Here is an 18,484-nt window from a genome sequence, read left to right as displayed (position 1 = left end):
GGTGGGGTGGGGCACCCCACCCACCCAGCAGCCACTACTGGGACCCTCAACCAGGAGAGAGGCAGATGTGCCAGTTCTGCCAGGTTCCAGAGGCAGCCGAACCCTGCAAAACCCCATCTCCGAGGTCCTTCAGTTCTGTGGACGCCAGGAGTCAAGCGCATTGGAGTACACAAGACCAGTCAAATCCATTCTGGAGTCTGAGGCAGACCCAGAAAGAACTGGGCCTCCAGAGCTTGATTGCTCTCCATCCTACGTAGGGTTGCCCTTTCCCCACCCCAGTCCAGGCCAGGGTCCTTCTGTTTCACCCCATCCAAATGCAATGTCAGCCTTCCTGGTACCAAGTTCTTGAGGTCCCCACATCTTGACTACCACCAGCAGGGACAGACAAGTCAATCTGGGGCCAAGGGGCTGAGTTTAAGAGGTCTGGAGGACAAGGAGCCCGGCACAAGAACCAACCAGTGAGTTCGGGGGTCCAAGTCCAGGTGATGCAGCAGTGCCAGGATAGGTGTATCAGTGGAGGTACTGAGCACGCCTTCAAGGACCCTGCATGTGGCAGCCCACATTCAGCACAGTCCTCCTCATACCATCCCAGTTTAGCTGGCACACTGCACTGCAGATGGATGGTGCTCAGGTCCATGCAGACCTTGGGGTCTCCTCCTCTCGCTCCCAATAAAGGCAAGTGGGAATAAGGAGAATTGCCTGGACAAGTACCTTGACCCCGCACAGGGCCAGGATCCAGCAACAGTGGCCGCACTCCCAGTTCTCTGGTTGGGCTAGTTCAGAGACCTGCAGATCTCAGCCGTGCCCTAAAACATCATCTGGCAGAATATGACTACAGCCCCTTGGAGATAGTTTCCAGGAGCCTGAAGCAGCATAGAATGAAGCGATTCACTGGCACAGTTGTTCTCAAACCTCACTGCCATTTTTAAAAACCTCCAGTGCCCAGATTCATGAAATCAACACAGTGCTTGCTGGAGGGCCAGTGGTGTTAAGGGCAGAGGGGTGAGGTCCTGACAATCTGGATCAAAAAAAGAGAAAGGCACATTAAGACAGCAAGGCAGTTCCTGGCCTGGATTCCCTGTACTTATGTGCAAGCAAGAATTTCTCTGGAACTGGACTGGGCTCACTGCAAACAGTGTGCATGTGTGCAGGCACAATAGTAGGGATTGAGCCCAAAGGTGCTTCATCACTGAGCTACATCCCCAGCCCTTTTTCTTTTTGACAAGGTGCTGCTGGATCTCAAGAGCACAACAGAGCTTAAGGTAGTGCAGCTCTTGTGAACCTCCACTGATACACCTGCCCTCAAGGGAGAACCAGTTTGTATGGTTTTTGTGAGAGAAGCCTAGAGGTGTCAAGGTTTCTAACTCTGGTCACTGGCCTCTGAAGTTAATGCTACCTCGCAGCAGGGAGACAGGTGGAGGGAAAGCCATACATTAGATCCACTTCCAGGGATTGGCATACAGGAAACCCAAAATTGTTGGCCAAGACATACCTCTCCAAACAAACTTCTTCATAGGTGTCTCTGGAGTGTTATTTCTTCCAGAAAAACTTCACAGTTTTGATTTTTAGTCATGATTTGCTGGTTGGAGTGGCACACACCTGTAATCCCAGCAACTGGGTAGGCTGAGGCAGGAGGCTCACAAATTCCAGGTCAACCTCAGCAACTAAGCCAGACCCTGTTTCAAATTTTTAAAAAAGGCTGGGATAGCTCAATGGTAAAGTGCCCCTGGGTTCAATTCCCAGTACCAAACAAAACAAAAAAACTGGTTCACAAGGCTGAGGTAAGAAGATAACCAGTTCAAACCCAGTCAGAGCAACTTAGCCAGGTGAGCAACTTAGCAAGACCCTATCTCAAAATTTAATTTTTTTTTTTTAAAGGGAGGTGGGGCTGGATTTGTGGCTCAATGGTTAAGCACCCCTGGTACTATTAAAAACAAAAAACTAAAAACTGGGTGTGTAATTCAGTGGTTTCAATCCCTATATTTTAGCAGCATACAGACTGGCACCGAGATTTTACCATAAGAAAATGTGGATTTTTCAGCATGCACAATAATAGCACACACCTATAATCCCAGCAATTTGGGAGGCTGAGGTTAGAAGGATTGCTAATTTTGAGGCCTGCTGTGGCACTTAAGGAGCCCCTGCCTCAAAGTAAAAAAGAAAAAGGGCTGGGGATGTGGCTCAGTGGTGGAACAATCCTGGACTTAATCCCTAGTATTGTGTGCATGCACACATACACACACATAAAATATGGACTTCTCAATACTAATAGTCACCAGAATAAAGGGAAGTCAAAGATAACAGGGATGTGGGGGACAGAACCCTGGCTGAAGGATATGTAAGCCTTTAAGGGAGGTCAGAGGGCTCACCAACACCTCAAGTGTCCCTTGAAGTTCCCTCAAAGTTCATCAGGAGGATCATATTTAACAGAAACAGAAAAGGATTTGGATTTAAGAAAGCCAGACAGGATAGGTCAGGTTGCACATGCCTGTAATCCCAATGGCTTGGGAGGCTGAGGCAGGAGGATCATGAGTTGTAAGCCTGCCTTAGTATCTTAACAAGACCCTAAGCAACTAAGCAAGACCCTGTCTCTAATTCTAATAAAATATAAAAAAGGGCTGGGAGGGGCTGGGGTTGTGGCTCAGTGGGAGAGTACTTGCCTAATGTGTGAGGCACAGGGTTCAATCCTTAACACCACATAAATAAATAAGTAAAATAAAGGTATTGTGTCTATCTACAACTAGGGCTGGGAATGTGGCTTAGTGTTTTAAGCACCCCTGGGTTCAGTCCCCAGTCCCCCCCCCCCCAAAAAAAAGCTGAACAAATATCCTTCCCCGCCTAGGATAGGGCTACTTGCTTTCCAGGACTTCTGCTTGAAACCATTTAATTCTGGTTAGCTTATGCTCAACAAATACTTAACAGAAGCCTTCAGATATGGGTCCCCAGAAGGAAAAACACCCAATTTCTCCATGGTGGTACAACACACAGGAACCACTGCCTCAAGAATGAGCACCAGGCTCTCCTATAGCACCCACTATACCCATACAATGGGAAAAGATTCTTTTTCTCTTTTGGAGAGAGGAACCAAATATCAGAGTTTGGGAAAGGGGGTGCTTTTGTGTGGCAGTGGCAGCAGCACAGGGGGAGGAGGGCTCTGAGGAACACAAGGGATTTCACCATTGCTTAACGGCTGGGGAACTTGGTAGGAGCTGACTGAGTAGACACTGAAACACCAAAGCTGCCACCACCACCGGCTGATGCAAATTTTATTGAGACAATGTACAAACAGGCCATGGAAACAAGGGTTTTGATGCTGGGACCAGAAACGTAAAATGGAATACAAAAATAAAAAGGCACTAATCTGTTAAGAAAAGACACTCAATGTATTCTAAGAATATAAGTCATTTAATACTGTTAATTTTATAGCACAAAATAAAACAAGCTATGATCCCCAAAAATAATTTTAAAAGCTTACAGAGAAAATATTATTGCCTGAAGTTTATGATCTTTAAGTTACAGGTCAAAAGAGTTTTACGTTGTTGTTTTAAAACACACAGTGAAGACCGTCAGGAAGCAAGGCCACTGTTCCTCCTGCAGGGACAACGATCCTGTCTCAGAGAACTGTCCTTCTACTCCTTTAGAACATACAACCAGCTCAGTGTTCACACTGACAGCAGTTACCAGGGACATGGCTCTCCGGTCCCAATGGGTGGAGTTTGAGGCAGAGCTCAGTGATGTCCACAGAAAGCATTAGTCTTAGGTACTGTGTTAAAACAATCAAGAATTCACTCATTTTAAGAGGTTAATGAACATAATATTAAAGGATTAAATTATAAACACCTGGCACAAAAACACATCATCCCTTTTCTAAAAATAAAATGTTCATATTCCTCTGAGCAAATGTTACAAGAGCAGTGGCCGTCTTGTTTCAGGCCTGTCTTGTCTGTAAACAGCTGTAAAGGAAGGCCAGCACAGTGCCAGGGGTGCAAAGATCCAAGGAGGGTGCAGCAGTCCTTTCCTCCTTTCCATGAGCACAGAAGGTGTTGAGTCTGGGCGGCCAAAGTCACCAACAGCAGCTGATCAATGCACCCTCTTTGTTAACCATGTTGTCAGGTGATTACCAAACAGCGCACAAATAATAAGGATGACTCCTGTAGTGGAGGTCCTTTCCAGGACAAGTAAGTTTTTAATCAGACTATCAATACCTTCTAGTACATAATTTGTTTCCTTCCCAGGTGAAAAATCATAGTGAGTTAATTTAAATTATTTTCCATTAACATCTTCTACAACACAGGAAAGCAGAGCAGGTAACAATAATGAACAGTTAAAAAAGGAAGCCCACCCCTGCATCAAATTTGCAGTGCTCTATGAAGCATGAACATTTTCCTAGACTAGTGAGAACCAAGGCACTGAAGCCAGGGCAAAGGTGCTGCTTTCCACTATTTGGTGTGAAAAATAGAATTTCTCCACCTAATTAAAAAAACAAAACAAAACTGATAAGGTTCTCAAGTCAAAAAGTTACTACTTTTGGCACACATCTTGAGAGCTCAGAACTCAAAAGACTTATTCTGGATTGAGCTCTCAATCTCCTAGGTAACCCTGGAGACATTTATATTGGCTAAAGTAATTCTTTATGGAAACAAACTCCATGTTTGTGGAGTGTTTTGATTCTGAAGCACATCCTACAGGGTGGATCTTGCTATTGGTCAGTAGACCTGGCTGAAAGGAAACCCTGCTTTCTAAAATGGCCATTTACTACTTGTACTCGGAGCCGACTGTTACAATCAAAAGGTGCCAAGCCCTTCAGCTATATCTGTTTTTAAAAGTTCTTAGGGTTTGTGCCCTCTTTGATCAAGGCTAGACACTCCACTCAGATGCAGGAGCCAAGAAGGCAGGGTGGAACCAGGTCATGGGCTGAAAGGCAAGCAGTATTTCTAGGCAGTGTAGGGATTTTGTCATACTCCCACCACCTGTGGGTGTAAGGCTGAGCCTGAACTTAGAACAAGCCCACTAAACGGACTTGGCCAGAAAAGGCAACTGTAAGAGGTGGCCACATTTCTCATTGGGTAGGAAGCTGATCTCTTAAGCATTTTCTAGGAAAACCAGACAGACAGCCACAGTGGTATTTTTTCCAACTGATTGTTATTTTGTCACAGGAAGACTCTTAAGATTCTTTAATATGGCAGTTATCAGCCTGATTTAAAGACAAAGTAATAAAGAAATGGAAAACTGGTTGTTTTGCTGATTCTGTCACCAGAATACATTACTCTGAACCTCAAAACCTAAGCGCTTCCAGAGATAGGGCTACAGTTGCAGCAGATGCCCCATAAATGCTAGAATTACTCTTTAGGTTGCTGCTACATTTCTGCAGTATTCACTTTGAGCTGAGCTTGTCTTCATTAGGGTCCAGAGGGAGAGCAGAATGAACTACGTAAAGGTTCCAGAATTCTTATCTGTCATGCTCAGCAGACATCAGTCCCACACTTGTACCAGAGCTGGCTTGTATAAAAAACAGGTCTCTTTTAGCTAATAGGAAAATACTTTAATAACAATAAAGTAACAAATGGTTAATGGTAAACTGGTTAAGAGTTCTTCCTAGTCACTATAACACTAGACCTCAAGTGAATGAACCAATTTCCAGTTAGCATTTCCTTTATTTGGAAGCATCAGCACCATCTTTCTCCAGCAGCCCAGGAAGATTGAGCTGGGGCATCAAGGACTGGGTAGGCTTCAGTGAATGAAATTCAATGATTCTATTAACCTCACTTTTAAAAGAAATTTAAGTCATATAACTTAAAGGGGTACATTTACTGAAAATTGGGACAGAAAATTAACCAAATGTTCAACCCCACGCCCACCCCCACCCATCACTGGCAAACAAGGTAAGCAAAGGCTTTCCCCCAAATTACCTCTGACTCTAATGTTTTTGGGGACAAACTAATCCAAGAGGCCTGTGTACATAGCTCGGCCCACCACTGACTGCTGATTTATTGTGTTATTTTCTACATGGTAAAACAAGGTACTACTGACAACCAAGACAATAAAGGCCTTTACACTTCAGAGCTGTTCTTTTCATATTCCTTTAGTTACAGCAGCTTCAATTTAGAAGCTCAGAGGCAGTGCCATTCCCTGGACTATCACAAAAATCCAACCTGCTACTTAAAAATCTGTTCAGAACACACAAGTCCAATTAGTCTTCCAAAACCAAACCAAACCAAAAGAAAATGAAAAAAAAGCCAGATTTGGGGGCCGGGGGCCGGGGGGCAGGGTGCCTAGGACAGAATTCTCTCTTCCTTAATGTTCACTTCCTATGTTGTTCAAGAAAAACAAGTTGGTGGTGGAGCCACCACTTTGTGGAACAGTGACATGCAGGATCTCTCACTACGGCCTCAAGCTTTCTCTGATGAACACGACAGAATCAGTCCCAAGTACAAACAGGGCAGCGATGAGAAGGAAGACCCTTTCCTTGTCAGCTTCTCTCCACATGTGTGCTTCCACCAGCATTTCCAGTTTATGATCCAAAAAACTCTAAAATCGGCTACTCTGACAATACGACTATAATACAGATGCCAGGAGACAGCCGCTGTGTGCATTCCAAATGTGTATGAGAGATCGCCAGTCTGCAGAAAGCTGGACATTGGCAATGCAGTGTAACCTGCCTATGAGAGAGAATGCTTTCCCACTTCAAAGGAGACTATGACAGGCAGAACAACGAAGCAGCAGAAAACAGGGCAACAGCAATCACTCATTTTCATCTGGGTTTTGAGGGTCAATGATTTTGACGTGTGTAAAAGGAAAAAGCCCTTTGCGCCCATTCACCTCACCTTCCCACTGGCCATTTATATTCATTCTGGTGACTTTCACAATGTCACCAACCTACAGGGATGAAGAAAGAAGACAAAGTTAGTGTTGCTCTGAAAATATGAAAAATCACAAGCATTATCCAAAGAAATTAATTTTTTCCCAACAAGAGTATGTCTGCTCTACTCAAATTCATATCAGACGGAAGTATTGTCACCAAGACTCTGAGCAGCAATGATGCCTCCCTGATCTGTCCAATTCTTACTCCCTTTATGGAGCAGTCACTGGGTGAAGCCCAGTTCTGAGCATCTTAAAATGCAGGGTGATGGAAATTCTACCTACTGCCAGAGGATAGGTACCAGATAAGGTCTGCTCATCAAGAGAAAGCAGGAATTTGATTTGGGAAGTGGTTTTCAAACTGTTCTGGAGATCCACAGACTTCTGGGAAGGTGCTTTAAGGGTCCAAGTCTATTTGGTACCTGAAACTCAGTGGCACTCTATCACGGAGATACATCCTTAGTCCTATATTGTATTTTATTTAGAGACAGGGTTTCACTGAGTTGCTTAGTGTCTTGCCATCGCTAAGGCTGGCTTTGAACTCACTATTCTCCTGTCTCAGCCTCCAGAACCGCTGGGATTACAGGCGTGTACCACTGCACCTGGCTCTAATTTTTTTTTTTAAAGTACATTTTATAAAGTTATTATAAAAAGCACATTCAAATTTTCTATAGTCTTTTTGGCATACTGCCTTGGTAAGTTAATTTAATGTAGACCTTCCTTGGAAAAAAGCTTTTCTTGCAAAATAGCAAGGTCAAAGCTTAAAAACAAACAAAACTATCTTTGTGTTTTGTAAACAACAACAAAAACCTACCACCCCTTGCAACAAACAAAGTCATAAATAAACTGGATGCTGAGGGCAATAAGACCAAATCTACCATTCATAATGTTATTTCCAACTTTTCCTGCCCAATACAAAACTAAATTACCATCCCCCTCTTTTTTTTTAGTGCTGGGGATCAAACCCAAGGCCTTAAGCATACTAGGCAAGTGCTCTACTACTGAGGTATATTCCCAGCGCCTCCTAATTCCTTTTTTTTTTTTGAGAGAGACAGAAAGAGAGAGAATTTTTTAATATTTAATTTTTCTGTGGACACATCTTTATTTTTCATTTGTATGTGGTGCTGAGGTTCGAACCCAGCGCCACGCGCGTGCCAGGCAAACAAACACGCTACTGCTTGAGCCACATCCCAGCCCCCTAATTCCTTTTTTTTAAGAGAATTTTTTTGAATATTTATTTTTCAGTTTTCAGTGGACACATCTTTATTTTATGTGGTGCTGAGGATTGAACCCAGCGCCCCGTGCATGCCAGGCGAGCGCATTATCGCTTGAGCCACATCCCCAGCCCCCTAATTCCTTTTTAAAGCAATTCTTAGGTATGGGTAGTTCAGCAGCAGATTACATGCTGAGCATTCCTGAGGCCCTGAATTTAATTCATTGAACCACTAAAAAAATAAAATTTTCATGTTGTAATTTGGGTTCCATGTAATATTTCATTTGAAAAGAGTCGTCTTCTGCTCCCAGTCTAACAAATCAATTGTGGAGGCAAATTTAGAAATCCACCTGCCACAGCTGGGGGCCATATAGCGTGAAGGCCAGTTCTCCAGGAGCCTGCCACTGCATTGGTTCTAACACAGGCCTTCGGAAGCATTACATCTGCCTTTCCTGGTTACTAGGTGGGTCACTACACTTGGAATGGTAGATTCCAGGTGCCCAAAAGACATATATCTTGCCTCAAGTTTGTTAATTTCAGTTGACCTAAGTTACATATGTGGCAAATCTGAGAAAATAAAACTTGCCTTCCTGAAAACCCCACCCCAAGCAGCCCTCTCCCACCTCTTCTTGGGTCAGTTTATCCCACCAGCCTAAGAGAATGTGCTCTCACCTCTTGCTAATCACTCCCACCTTACGTTCCCACAGCCTCTCACTATCTGGCTCTATCAACCCAGCCATGAAGCTCTGAGCCATCTGCCACCATCTATGTTACATGAGCCAAATCATCCCAACTCCCAACCTCCTTTCCTCCAGCTAAACCCCATCCATCATACTCTGGATATTGCTCTCATTCACCAAGACCCTCCTGATGGCCCAATTCTAGTGCTCTACCTTTCTGATGTTCTGTGACACTTGAAGGCAAAGATTTCACCCACTCTCTCCTTTCCCTCTGGTCCTCTTTTGTGTGGAATTCTGTAAAGTAATTCCACCAGTTGAGTTCCCACTGATACTTGTAGAAAGCAAGCTTCTGTGAGATCAGGACCTTGTCCTCCAAGATTCTGGCAGACATGCCCAGTGAAGCTCCATTCTCTCTCTGCTCTTCTACAGTCCCCTCTTCACTGCTAATGCATACCACTACCATATGGTCCTCTGAAGGAGGGAAACTGCTGAATCATCCTGCACTCTGTGTATGTTATGAATCTCTTACAAACTAGTTTCTGGGAAAGTATAAGAATTAGGGAAAAGATTAGAAACTAGTAGGCCCATATACCTGATGCTGGGTATAAACAGCCAAGCAGTTAAGCAAGGTTCTTAAGGGCACAAGTTGCTGGTTTAAGGGCCTTAGAACAGAAAGATTGATCTTTTAAAATATAAACAAAACTAAATCACTGCTTTGCTATTTAAACCCCCTCTAACTCCTTCTTTCTACACTCTGATCTTCATGGTTCTGCCTAATCTGGCTCTGCCACCTCATTCCATGCCACTCTGCCTTTCCCCTCCAATCACACTGGCTTCTTTTCTATTTCTCAAACTTGCCAAGCTCTTTCCCAGATATAGACTATATGACAGGTGCAAGGATATGCCATTATACTTTTAATATCTCAAGAAGTTAAAAAATCACATTCCAGGACTGTGGATGTAGCTTAGCAGTCGAGTTCTTGCCTAGCATAAATGATGTCCTGGACTCCATCCCCAGCACGACAAAAATAAATAAATAAAAACCTCTCACATTCCTGGCTTTTGCCTGGAATCACCAAGCTAATACCAAGAAATCTCAGATCTTTTTTTTCACAGTTGAAGACAGAAACATAAGTGACTCTTAACAAAATCAAACAAGTCCTAAAGACTACTCAAAGGTCCCCTTGAAGCCTCTAATGCAAACAAAGAACACATGAAGGCCCTTCAGGCAGCTCCCAGTAGTCTTTGCAGATAAGATGTTTACTCTGCTTAGAGCCCCGGGCTATGTTCTACATTGTGTACTGAGGATACATAAAGACACAACTTGAATGTAAGACATACCTAAATAAAAATAAGATCTAAGATCTACAAAAACTTTGATCTCCTTAGAACAAATATAAAGTGGCAACAGTGAAGCAGTCCATCATGAGCTTTAAAGCATAACAGAACTGTCTGAAAGTCCTAGTTCTGCCATTTTTAGTGGCTCTGTGACTGCAGCACACTGCTTAAGTGACCCCAAGTCAGTTTCCTTCTGACTTTAGAAGGCTCTTACAATATTTAAATGAAATATGACATGGGAACTATTAACTAAAACACCCAAGAAAGTAGATGGTAATTATTATTAGAGTGGAGATTCCTGAATAGAGGTCCCTCTGCTGGCCATGCCCTTTGGAAGCACCAAGGGAAGAGTGGGAATCAGTCAAGCAAGGTTATCAACCTTATCAGTCACAAAGTAGCCTTCAGAAATGAGGAGGGGACAGGAAAAATAGCATTTGTGAATGAGAGATGAGGGGGAGGCCTGAAAACACAAGTCTTATAAATTGTGATAGATACAGCAGCTGAGGAAGACAATGAGAAGACTGAGTTAAAGCACGTATTGAAACTTGCCAGGAATAGTCATACCTCAGTTAATTGGTGACTCTGGCATTCTTTACAGGATATTCTCCACAAATCCTAACTAATCAATTTAATAAGAGTTACTAAATTTCTACTGCTTGTAAAATGAACAGGTCAGTTCCTATCCTCAAAAAAAGTTTTGTCCATTGTGGAATGGACAATAAATAATCCACTACAGAAATATGACATGGCAGATACTCATTGTTTGTTATGTAGCAACACAGTATAAAAACAGCAGTACTAAATCGACACTACAGAGCTCAGGAGCAAGAAGCTATTGCTTCAACAGAGAGAACTTGGACCTGCAACAGAGGTCAAAGAGTAACCTAGGAAAAAAAGAATGGTTTTGAGTTTTCCAACGGCCATTCTGGCCTTGCAAGAGTTTCTTTCTTTCCTTTTGCTATGAATCCAGAGGAAGGACACTGTCTTATACTAGAACAAGGAATAATGAATAGAGCAGAAAAATGGCTGTTAGAATCAGAGATTGAGTGCTATTTGATAGAATTGTGGAAGAAGCTGATCTACAGTCAGGCTTGTACAGAATTGTGGGCAGCAGGCTATATAATACTCAGGACATCTTTTAAGTATCACACTCACTTTAGAGGGCAGATCAATCTTGAAGTGGTTGGGTATCAACCTGGTTCAAAGAGTAAACTTAAGTCTGGAAGATGTCACTGACCCTATCAATAGACCAAGAGGAGGCATATAACTGAAAAACCATCTTTATAAATTTTCACCATATAAAACAGGACAATCTGGGCTGGGGGTGTGGCTCAAGCGGTAGCGCACTCGCCTGGCATGCATGCGGCCCAGGTTCGATCCTCAGCACCACATACAAACAAAGATGTTGTGTCCGCCAAATACTAAAAAATAAATATTAAAAAAAAAAAAAACAGGACAATCTAGGGCTGGGGCTGATTGGTAGAGCGCTTGCCTAGCATGAGTGAGGCACTGGGTTCGATCCTCAGCACCACATAAAAATAAATAAAATAAAGGCATTCTGTCCATCTACAACTTCAAAAAAAAAACAGGACAATCCGAATCATTATTAGAATTGTCCAAAGGGAAAGTAGCCCCAGTGGTAGAGCACAAGTCTGGCATGTATGAGGCCCTAGGTTCCATCCATAGCACTAGAAAGAAAGAACAGGAACAGGACAGGACAGGACAGGAATGTCAAAATGGTTATGTTTTTGTCTATCTACATTTGAAATTGGGAAATAAACATTTGAGCATATATACTAGGATCAACAAACTGTTAACCAGGAAGCAAATACAAAGTCCTGTTCTTTGTCTAGTGAAGACCATGCAAAGAGAAGGCAAGAGGGCATGAACTTCCTGCTGTCAGCAGTAGTTTCCTTCATCCCTCTAGTCCAGAGTGTATCCTAGGAATAACTACCATCTGACTTCTGGCACTTGATTTGTGGAGTAGTCAAGGCCCTGGAAGGCCAAAATACTGGTTGTCACAATGTTTTTATGCTTCCCTACCAGCGTTCACATCCCATACTGATATTCTCAGATTGCATTCTCTAAAATTACTGAGGCTGGCCTCAAATTTGCAATCCTCCTGCTTCAGTCTTCCCAATAGCTGGAATTATAGGCACACCAGCTCTAACAGGCATTTATTTATTCATTTTGTACTGAAGGGGCACTTTACTCAGGGGCACTTTACCACTGAGATATATTCCCAGTCCTTTTTTACTTTTTATTTCGAATCAAGGTCTCACTAAGTTACTTAGTGCCTTGCTAAGTTGCTGAAGCCTGCCTTGAACTTGCAATCCTCCTGCTTCAGCCTCTCAAGTTGCTGGGATTATAAGTATATATCACCATGACCAGCTCTCTAACTTGTTTTTAATACTAAAAACTGGGTCTCTTCCTCAAAATTTCTAATATCGGAGCTGAAATGGGTGGCTAAGTGGTAAAATGCTTGTCTAGCATGTACAAAGACTTGGTTTTGATTTCCAGAACCAAATAAATAAATTCTATTATCCTTCAAGATTCAAAAGGGCTGCTTACTGGTTAACAGTTCTTGTGAAAACAGGAATTTTATTTTAGAATGAGGCAGAGGTCAAAGGAATCATAGGACATTATGCTGTGATGCAAGAGAATGTAAGTTTTAAGGAAGAAGTGAAATTAGGAGTGGTGGTGCATATCTGTAATCCCAGCAGCTTTGGAGATCGAAGAAAGAGGATTATAAATTTGAGGACAGTATTAGCAATTTAGCAAAATAAAAAGGGCTGGGATGTAGCTCAGTGATAACAGTGTTGGTGGGTTCAATTTCTAGTACTACAATGAACGAATTAGTTATTTAATTAATTCTATTCATAGGACATAATCCTATATACAGAAAATCCCTAAGATTGCACATGAAAAATATAAAAATAAACAAACTCAACAAAGTTGCAGGGTACAAGATCAACATACATATATCAGGTATGATTCTATATATGTAAGTAAGAAAACAATTGCATTTATAATAATCCAAAAGAATAAAAACACCTGCAACAAAGTGATCTATTTCTCAGAAGCAAACAACAACAAAGATGGAGGACTCAAAAATTTCAGATTTCAAAATTATTACATGAAATCACATTAACTGAAACAATATGGAATTATCATATGGAGACACAGAAACTCAAAGTTCATCTCACACACACACACACACACACACACACACACAATACTGGGAACGGAACCCAGGGGCATTCTACCATGGAGGTACATTCCTAGCCTTTGCATTTTTTTTATTTATTTTGAGACAGAGTCTTGTGAAATTGCCGAGGCTGGCATCAAAACTGCAAACCTCCTACCTCAGCCTTCCAAGTTGCTGGGATTATAGGAATGCACCACGGTGCTGTCCTTTGCCCATTTAAAAAAAAAAAAAATTGTATTAGTTATAGATGGATACAATACCTATATTTATTTTATTTTTTTTATGTGCACTGAAAATCGAACCCAGTGCCACACACATGCTAGGCAAGCACTCTATACCACTGAGCCACAACCCCAGCCCGTTTGTTTTAGGAGTTCTTTACATATTCTAAACATTCAATTTCTGTCAGATATGACTTCCAAATACTTTTTCTGTTTTGTAGGTTGACTTCTCAGTGTTTTAATACACATTTTAAATCATGCCAAATCTTGAATTGTTGTTTTAAATGGATGAACTATATGATGTGAATTACATCTGAAAATTGCTTAAAAATACCAAACAAAGAATTGATGATCTGGGTGCCATGGTGCACACCTGTAATCCTACTTGGAAGGCTGAGGACTCAGTGGCAGAGCACTTGCCTAGCATGTGTGAGGCTCAGGTTCAAACCCCAGCACTGCAAGAAGAGAAAGAAAACAAAACGAACAAAAAACTGGCTCAATCGGGGTTCTGCCACATACTACTTGGAAGACTGCCAGTAAATGATACAAATCTCAAGTTCTAAGTGTATTAAAAAAAAAAAAAAATGAGGTTGGTACCACCTGCCCCTGGAACTGGAATGAAAATAAACTGTGAGATCCCTTGCTGATGGTTCTTCTTACCCAACAGCTATTACCAGATACAGAAAACAGAGAAGGTCAGCATAAAGGACTAAACTGGCAAAGCATGGTAGTGCATATCTGTAATCACAGTTACTTGGGAGGCAGAGATAGAATTGCAAGTTCAAGGCCCACCTCAGCAACTTAATCAGGTCCTAAACAACTTAGTGAGACCCTGTCTCAAAATATTAAAATAAAATAGGCCAGGTGATGTAGCTCAATGGTAAAGCACTACTGGGTTAAATCCCCAGTACCAAAAAAGAAGGAAAGAATGAATAAATGAATGGATGATCGGACTAGGCTGGAACAGGCCTTGCCCGAAACAATGTAGGGTCCCAACTTCATGGTATTTTCACCCAATTTACACATTAAGAGAAACAAAAATCTTTAAAAAATAATTCTCTCTCATCCTGGGGAAAATATATCTGATCTTGAGGCTAGAGGTAGGAAGATTCTAAGTTCAAAACCAGCCTCACCAACTTTTGTCTCAAAATAAAAAAAATAAATAAATAAAAAATAAAAAGGGCTGAGAATGTAGCTCAGTGATAAGACTGCCCCTGGATTAAAGCCCCAGTACCTACCACTATCTCTGATTCATAATTCATTGAGAATATGATATGCCAGAAGAAAAATGTGTTATTAAAAACATGAAAAAAAAATAACCCCCATCACCAAAAACAAAACCAAACCCACAAGAGCCAGGTAACAGTGTTGTACACCCAATAGCTCCAGATAACTGGAAGGCTAAGGCAAGAGAATTTCCTGAGTTCAGGAGTTCAGGACCAGCCTAGGCAACATAGCAAGATTCTGTCTCTTTAAAAAACAAACAAGGGGGCTGGGGTTAGCTCAGCAGTAGAGCGCTCGCCTAACATGTGCAAGACCCTGGGTTCGATCCTCTGCACCACATAAAAACTAAATTGGTATTGTGTCCAACTACAATTAAAAAGTAAAATATTAAACAAACAAACAAAAACACCTAGAACCTTAAATTCTGAAGGATTTTCTGAAGATTCTTATTCTTTTATTTTGTTTGGGGGCGGGGGACAGCAGGGATTGAATTCAGGGGCACTCAACAAACACATCCCCAGCCCTATTTTGTACTTTATTTAGAGGCAGGGTGATCATGTATGGGCCTCTAGGGATGAGTAAGATGCTTCATAATGACCTTTTAGAGACAGGGTCTCTTGCTAAAGTGTTTTGAACTTGTGATCCTCCTGCCTCAGCCTCCTGACATGATGGGATTTACAGGCCTGGGCCACCATGCCTGACTCTCAGATTCTCACTTAAAAAGTTGTATGTGTTGAGTGTAGTATCACACACCTGTGATCCCAACCCAAGGACAGGGGAGGCTAAGACAGGAGGAGCTCAAATTCAAGGCCAGCTTTGGGCAACACAAAAAATAAAAAGGGTTGGGAATGTAGTTCAGCAGCAATCCCTGGTACCAAACCAAACCAAACCACAAAAAAACTGTAAGAAGGCTATGATCATGAATGGGCCCCTAGGGATGCTTCATAATCATCTTGTAGAGACCTAAAATACTACAGGAAATCAAGGTCACCCAGCTTAAGGAAATCACGTTGATCCCTGTGAGGAAAAACAAACAAACCAAAAAACCCAGTACCACTGAAATCTAAATTTGCTTTGTAGGCTACTTCATCTCAGTAAGTAGAAGCAGCAATGAAGGAACTGCTAATGTAAAATTTTTTTTTTTAGAGAGAGAGAGAGAATTTTTTAATATTCATTTTTTAGTTTTCAGCAGACACAACATCTTTGTTTTGTATGTGGTGCTGAGGATCGAACCTGGGCCGCACGCATCCCAGGCGAGCACGCCACTGCTTGAGCCACATCCCCAGCCCCGCTAATGTAAATTTAATTCCAACAAATGAAACATTAATTGGTAAGTAGAAAACTAAGAATTCCAGGCCAGTAGTGAAGGAAATTATACTATAGAACTTTGGAAAGCCAAACTCAAAAGATTCAGACACCAGTTAGGTGGAGCACACCTATAATCCCAGCAACTCAGGAAACTAAACCAGAAGGATCAAAATTTCAACGGCTAGGGCTGTGTAGCTCAGTGGCAGAGCACTTGCCTAGCACATGTGAGCCACTGGGTTCTATCCTTAGCACTGCATTAAAAATTAAACAAATAAAGGCATGCTGTACATCTACAACTATTAAAAAAAAAAAAAAGTTCGAGGCCAGCTTTAGCAACTTTGCAAAAAATTCAAAAGGGCCAGGATGTAGACCCGTGGGAAATTGCCCTTGGTTCAATCCCCAGTACAAAAAAAAAAAAAAAAAAAAAAAAAAAGACAAAGATTCACATGCAATACAATGGCTAAGGGTTTTTAAATTGGGCAAAGACAATCCAACAAGAAATTTCAACAATTCAATCATAATGTGACTCCAAGGGGAGCAAAGAGCAAGTATCTTAAGGACAATGGTAAGTTCATACAAAGAACCCTTAGAATCAACCAATCAATCAATCAAAACCAGATGAAAGGATGCTCTTAGACTGATAAGGACGGATATATCTTTGAAGTGTTGGCCAAACACACCGGCAAGCACGAATAAAAGCCTAAGATTGGTCTCCTGCCACAGAGAAATTACATCATAGGATACTGGCAGAAGGGCTCTCTTTTGACTCATGTCAAAACAGAGAATATAACAAATTCTATAAAACAAACTGGAAAGCCTAAAATAAAAACTGGACAAATTCTGGATGTGATCATCAAACAGACGGTTTGTGAGGATTGAGGATGGAAAATGGAGTCTGGAAGTATAATAAGGAAGTATAGGCTCAAGCAGACCAACCTCACCTGTCTTTTCATACATATGTGACATAAGTCAGGTGAGGCTGCCTAAAAGGACATTAGTACCAAAATCTAAATGATTAATTTTACAAAATCTGCAGGGAACACAAAATCAAGGGGGTGTGATCAATATGCTACACGACATAATCAGGAGTACAAAAGATTCATAAATGGTGTACAGATAGTATAACAAAACAAAACAAAACAACCCAAAAATTCAAGAGGGCCAACTGTAAGATCATGGACTTAAGTCCAATCACTAAAGTTGGGTATACGCCCGCTGAAGCAGGTGGATAATCAGAGCCTAGGAGTTCAGGGTTAAGTCAGGTATGGTGGTGACGCCTGTAATCTCAGCAAACTCAGGAGGCTAAGGCAGGAGACCCTGTCTCAAAATAAAAAATAAAAATGGCTAGGAATGTAGCTCAGTGGAAAAGCACATCTGGGTTAAATCCCCAGTACCAAAAAACAAACAAAAAGAACACTGGGCTAAGAAAGGGAATGGTTTTGGATGGCAAGAACTTGTAGAATATAAGAACTTGTTAACTACTGGAGTCATACAATTCAGAACAAATTACCTTATGAGATTATAAATACAAGAAGTTCCACAAGGACAGAAATCTGGTTTTGTTCACTACTGTATCCCAAGCTCCTAGCCTGCCTCAAAATCAGCACTTCATAAAGCTCTAACGAGTGAATGTTTTAGAAGGTGTCCAAGTTGAGACTGGAGTGCCAATGGATAAAATTCATTACGAAAATGGCTAAATGACCTAAAGGATTTTTAAATTTGGTTAGACAGGTAGGGCAGCATGTGCCTGTAAACTCAACAACCAGGGTGGCTCAGGCTGGAGAGTCCCAAGCTTCAGCAACTAAGCAAGATCCTGTCTCAGAATAATGATGTAGTCCAGGGTACAGCACCTCTGTCTGGGTTTGATCCCCAGTACAGGGGGTGGAAGATAAGGAATGGGATGACAAACTTGTTTTTCTTGATTTATATCACTCTATGCTGAATTATTTTTAAAGTTTCACTTGCTGCCTAAGTAACTATTATTCTCCCTCCACAGAATCTGTTACACTGACTTTGATTCCTGCAAACCCCCAGCTCATATCATCAACTGTTCTCTTAACCCATAGCACCAACCCACTTTCAATTTAGATACTTGGGTACAAAAATTTCATATAATAAACACTCTTTGAGTGTGGGTACCCAAGACTAAGCACAATTTTAAAGATACTAAGAAATTTCTTCTTCAGTCAGAAAGCATATTGGAATACCAGTGAGAATATTATTACAGGGAAACCAAGGATCTGCTGTAAATTTAAAAATCAATCAATAAAAAAGGCAAACTGCCAGGGCTGGGGTTGTGGCTCAGTGGTAGAGCGCTTACCTAGCATGTACGAGGCCCTGGGTTCGATCCTCAGCACCATATGAAAATAAATAAATAAAATAAAAGGTATTGTGTCCAACTACAACTAAAAAATAAATATTAAAAAAAAAAAAA

The 18,484-nt window shown here is 41.6% G+C and overlaps 1 protein-coding gene across 2 annotated transcripts in view; it reads right to left on the bottom strand.

Moving 5' to 3' along the window:
* Window positions 1–18,484, bottom strand: part of Crkl (CRK like proto-oncogene, adaptor protein) — a 39,812-nt gene that overhangs the window by 5,011 nt on the left and 16,317 nt on the right. Inside the window, exon 3 of one of the 2 annotated variants that reach the window (XM_015500359.2) lies at window positions 3,240–6,876. The exons of the other annotated variant lie outside the window; for it this stretch is intronic. Within the exon in view, the coding sequence (XP_015355845.1) occupies window positions 6,742–6,876 (135 nt within the window). The 3' untranslated portion in view covers window positions 3,240–6,741. Of the gene's footprint in view, window positions 1–3,239; window positions 6,877–18,484 lie in introns of those variants that run through there. 2 annotated transcript variants of the gene reach the window in all.

This window comes from Marmota marmota, unplaced genomic scaffold (assembly GCF_001458135.2).
Source record: "Marmota marmota marmota unplaced genomic scaffold, marMar, whole genome shotgun sequence".
Lineage (NCBI taxonomy): Eukaryota > Metazoa > Chordata > Mammalia > Rodentia > Sciuridae > Marmota > Marmota marmota.
The sequence above is the reverse complement of the archived record's forward strand: the minus strand, read 5'-3'. Positions and strand labels throughout refer to the sequence as shown.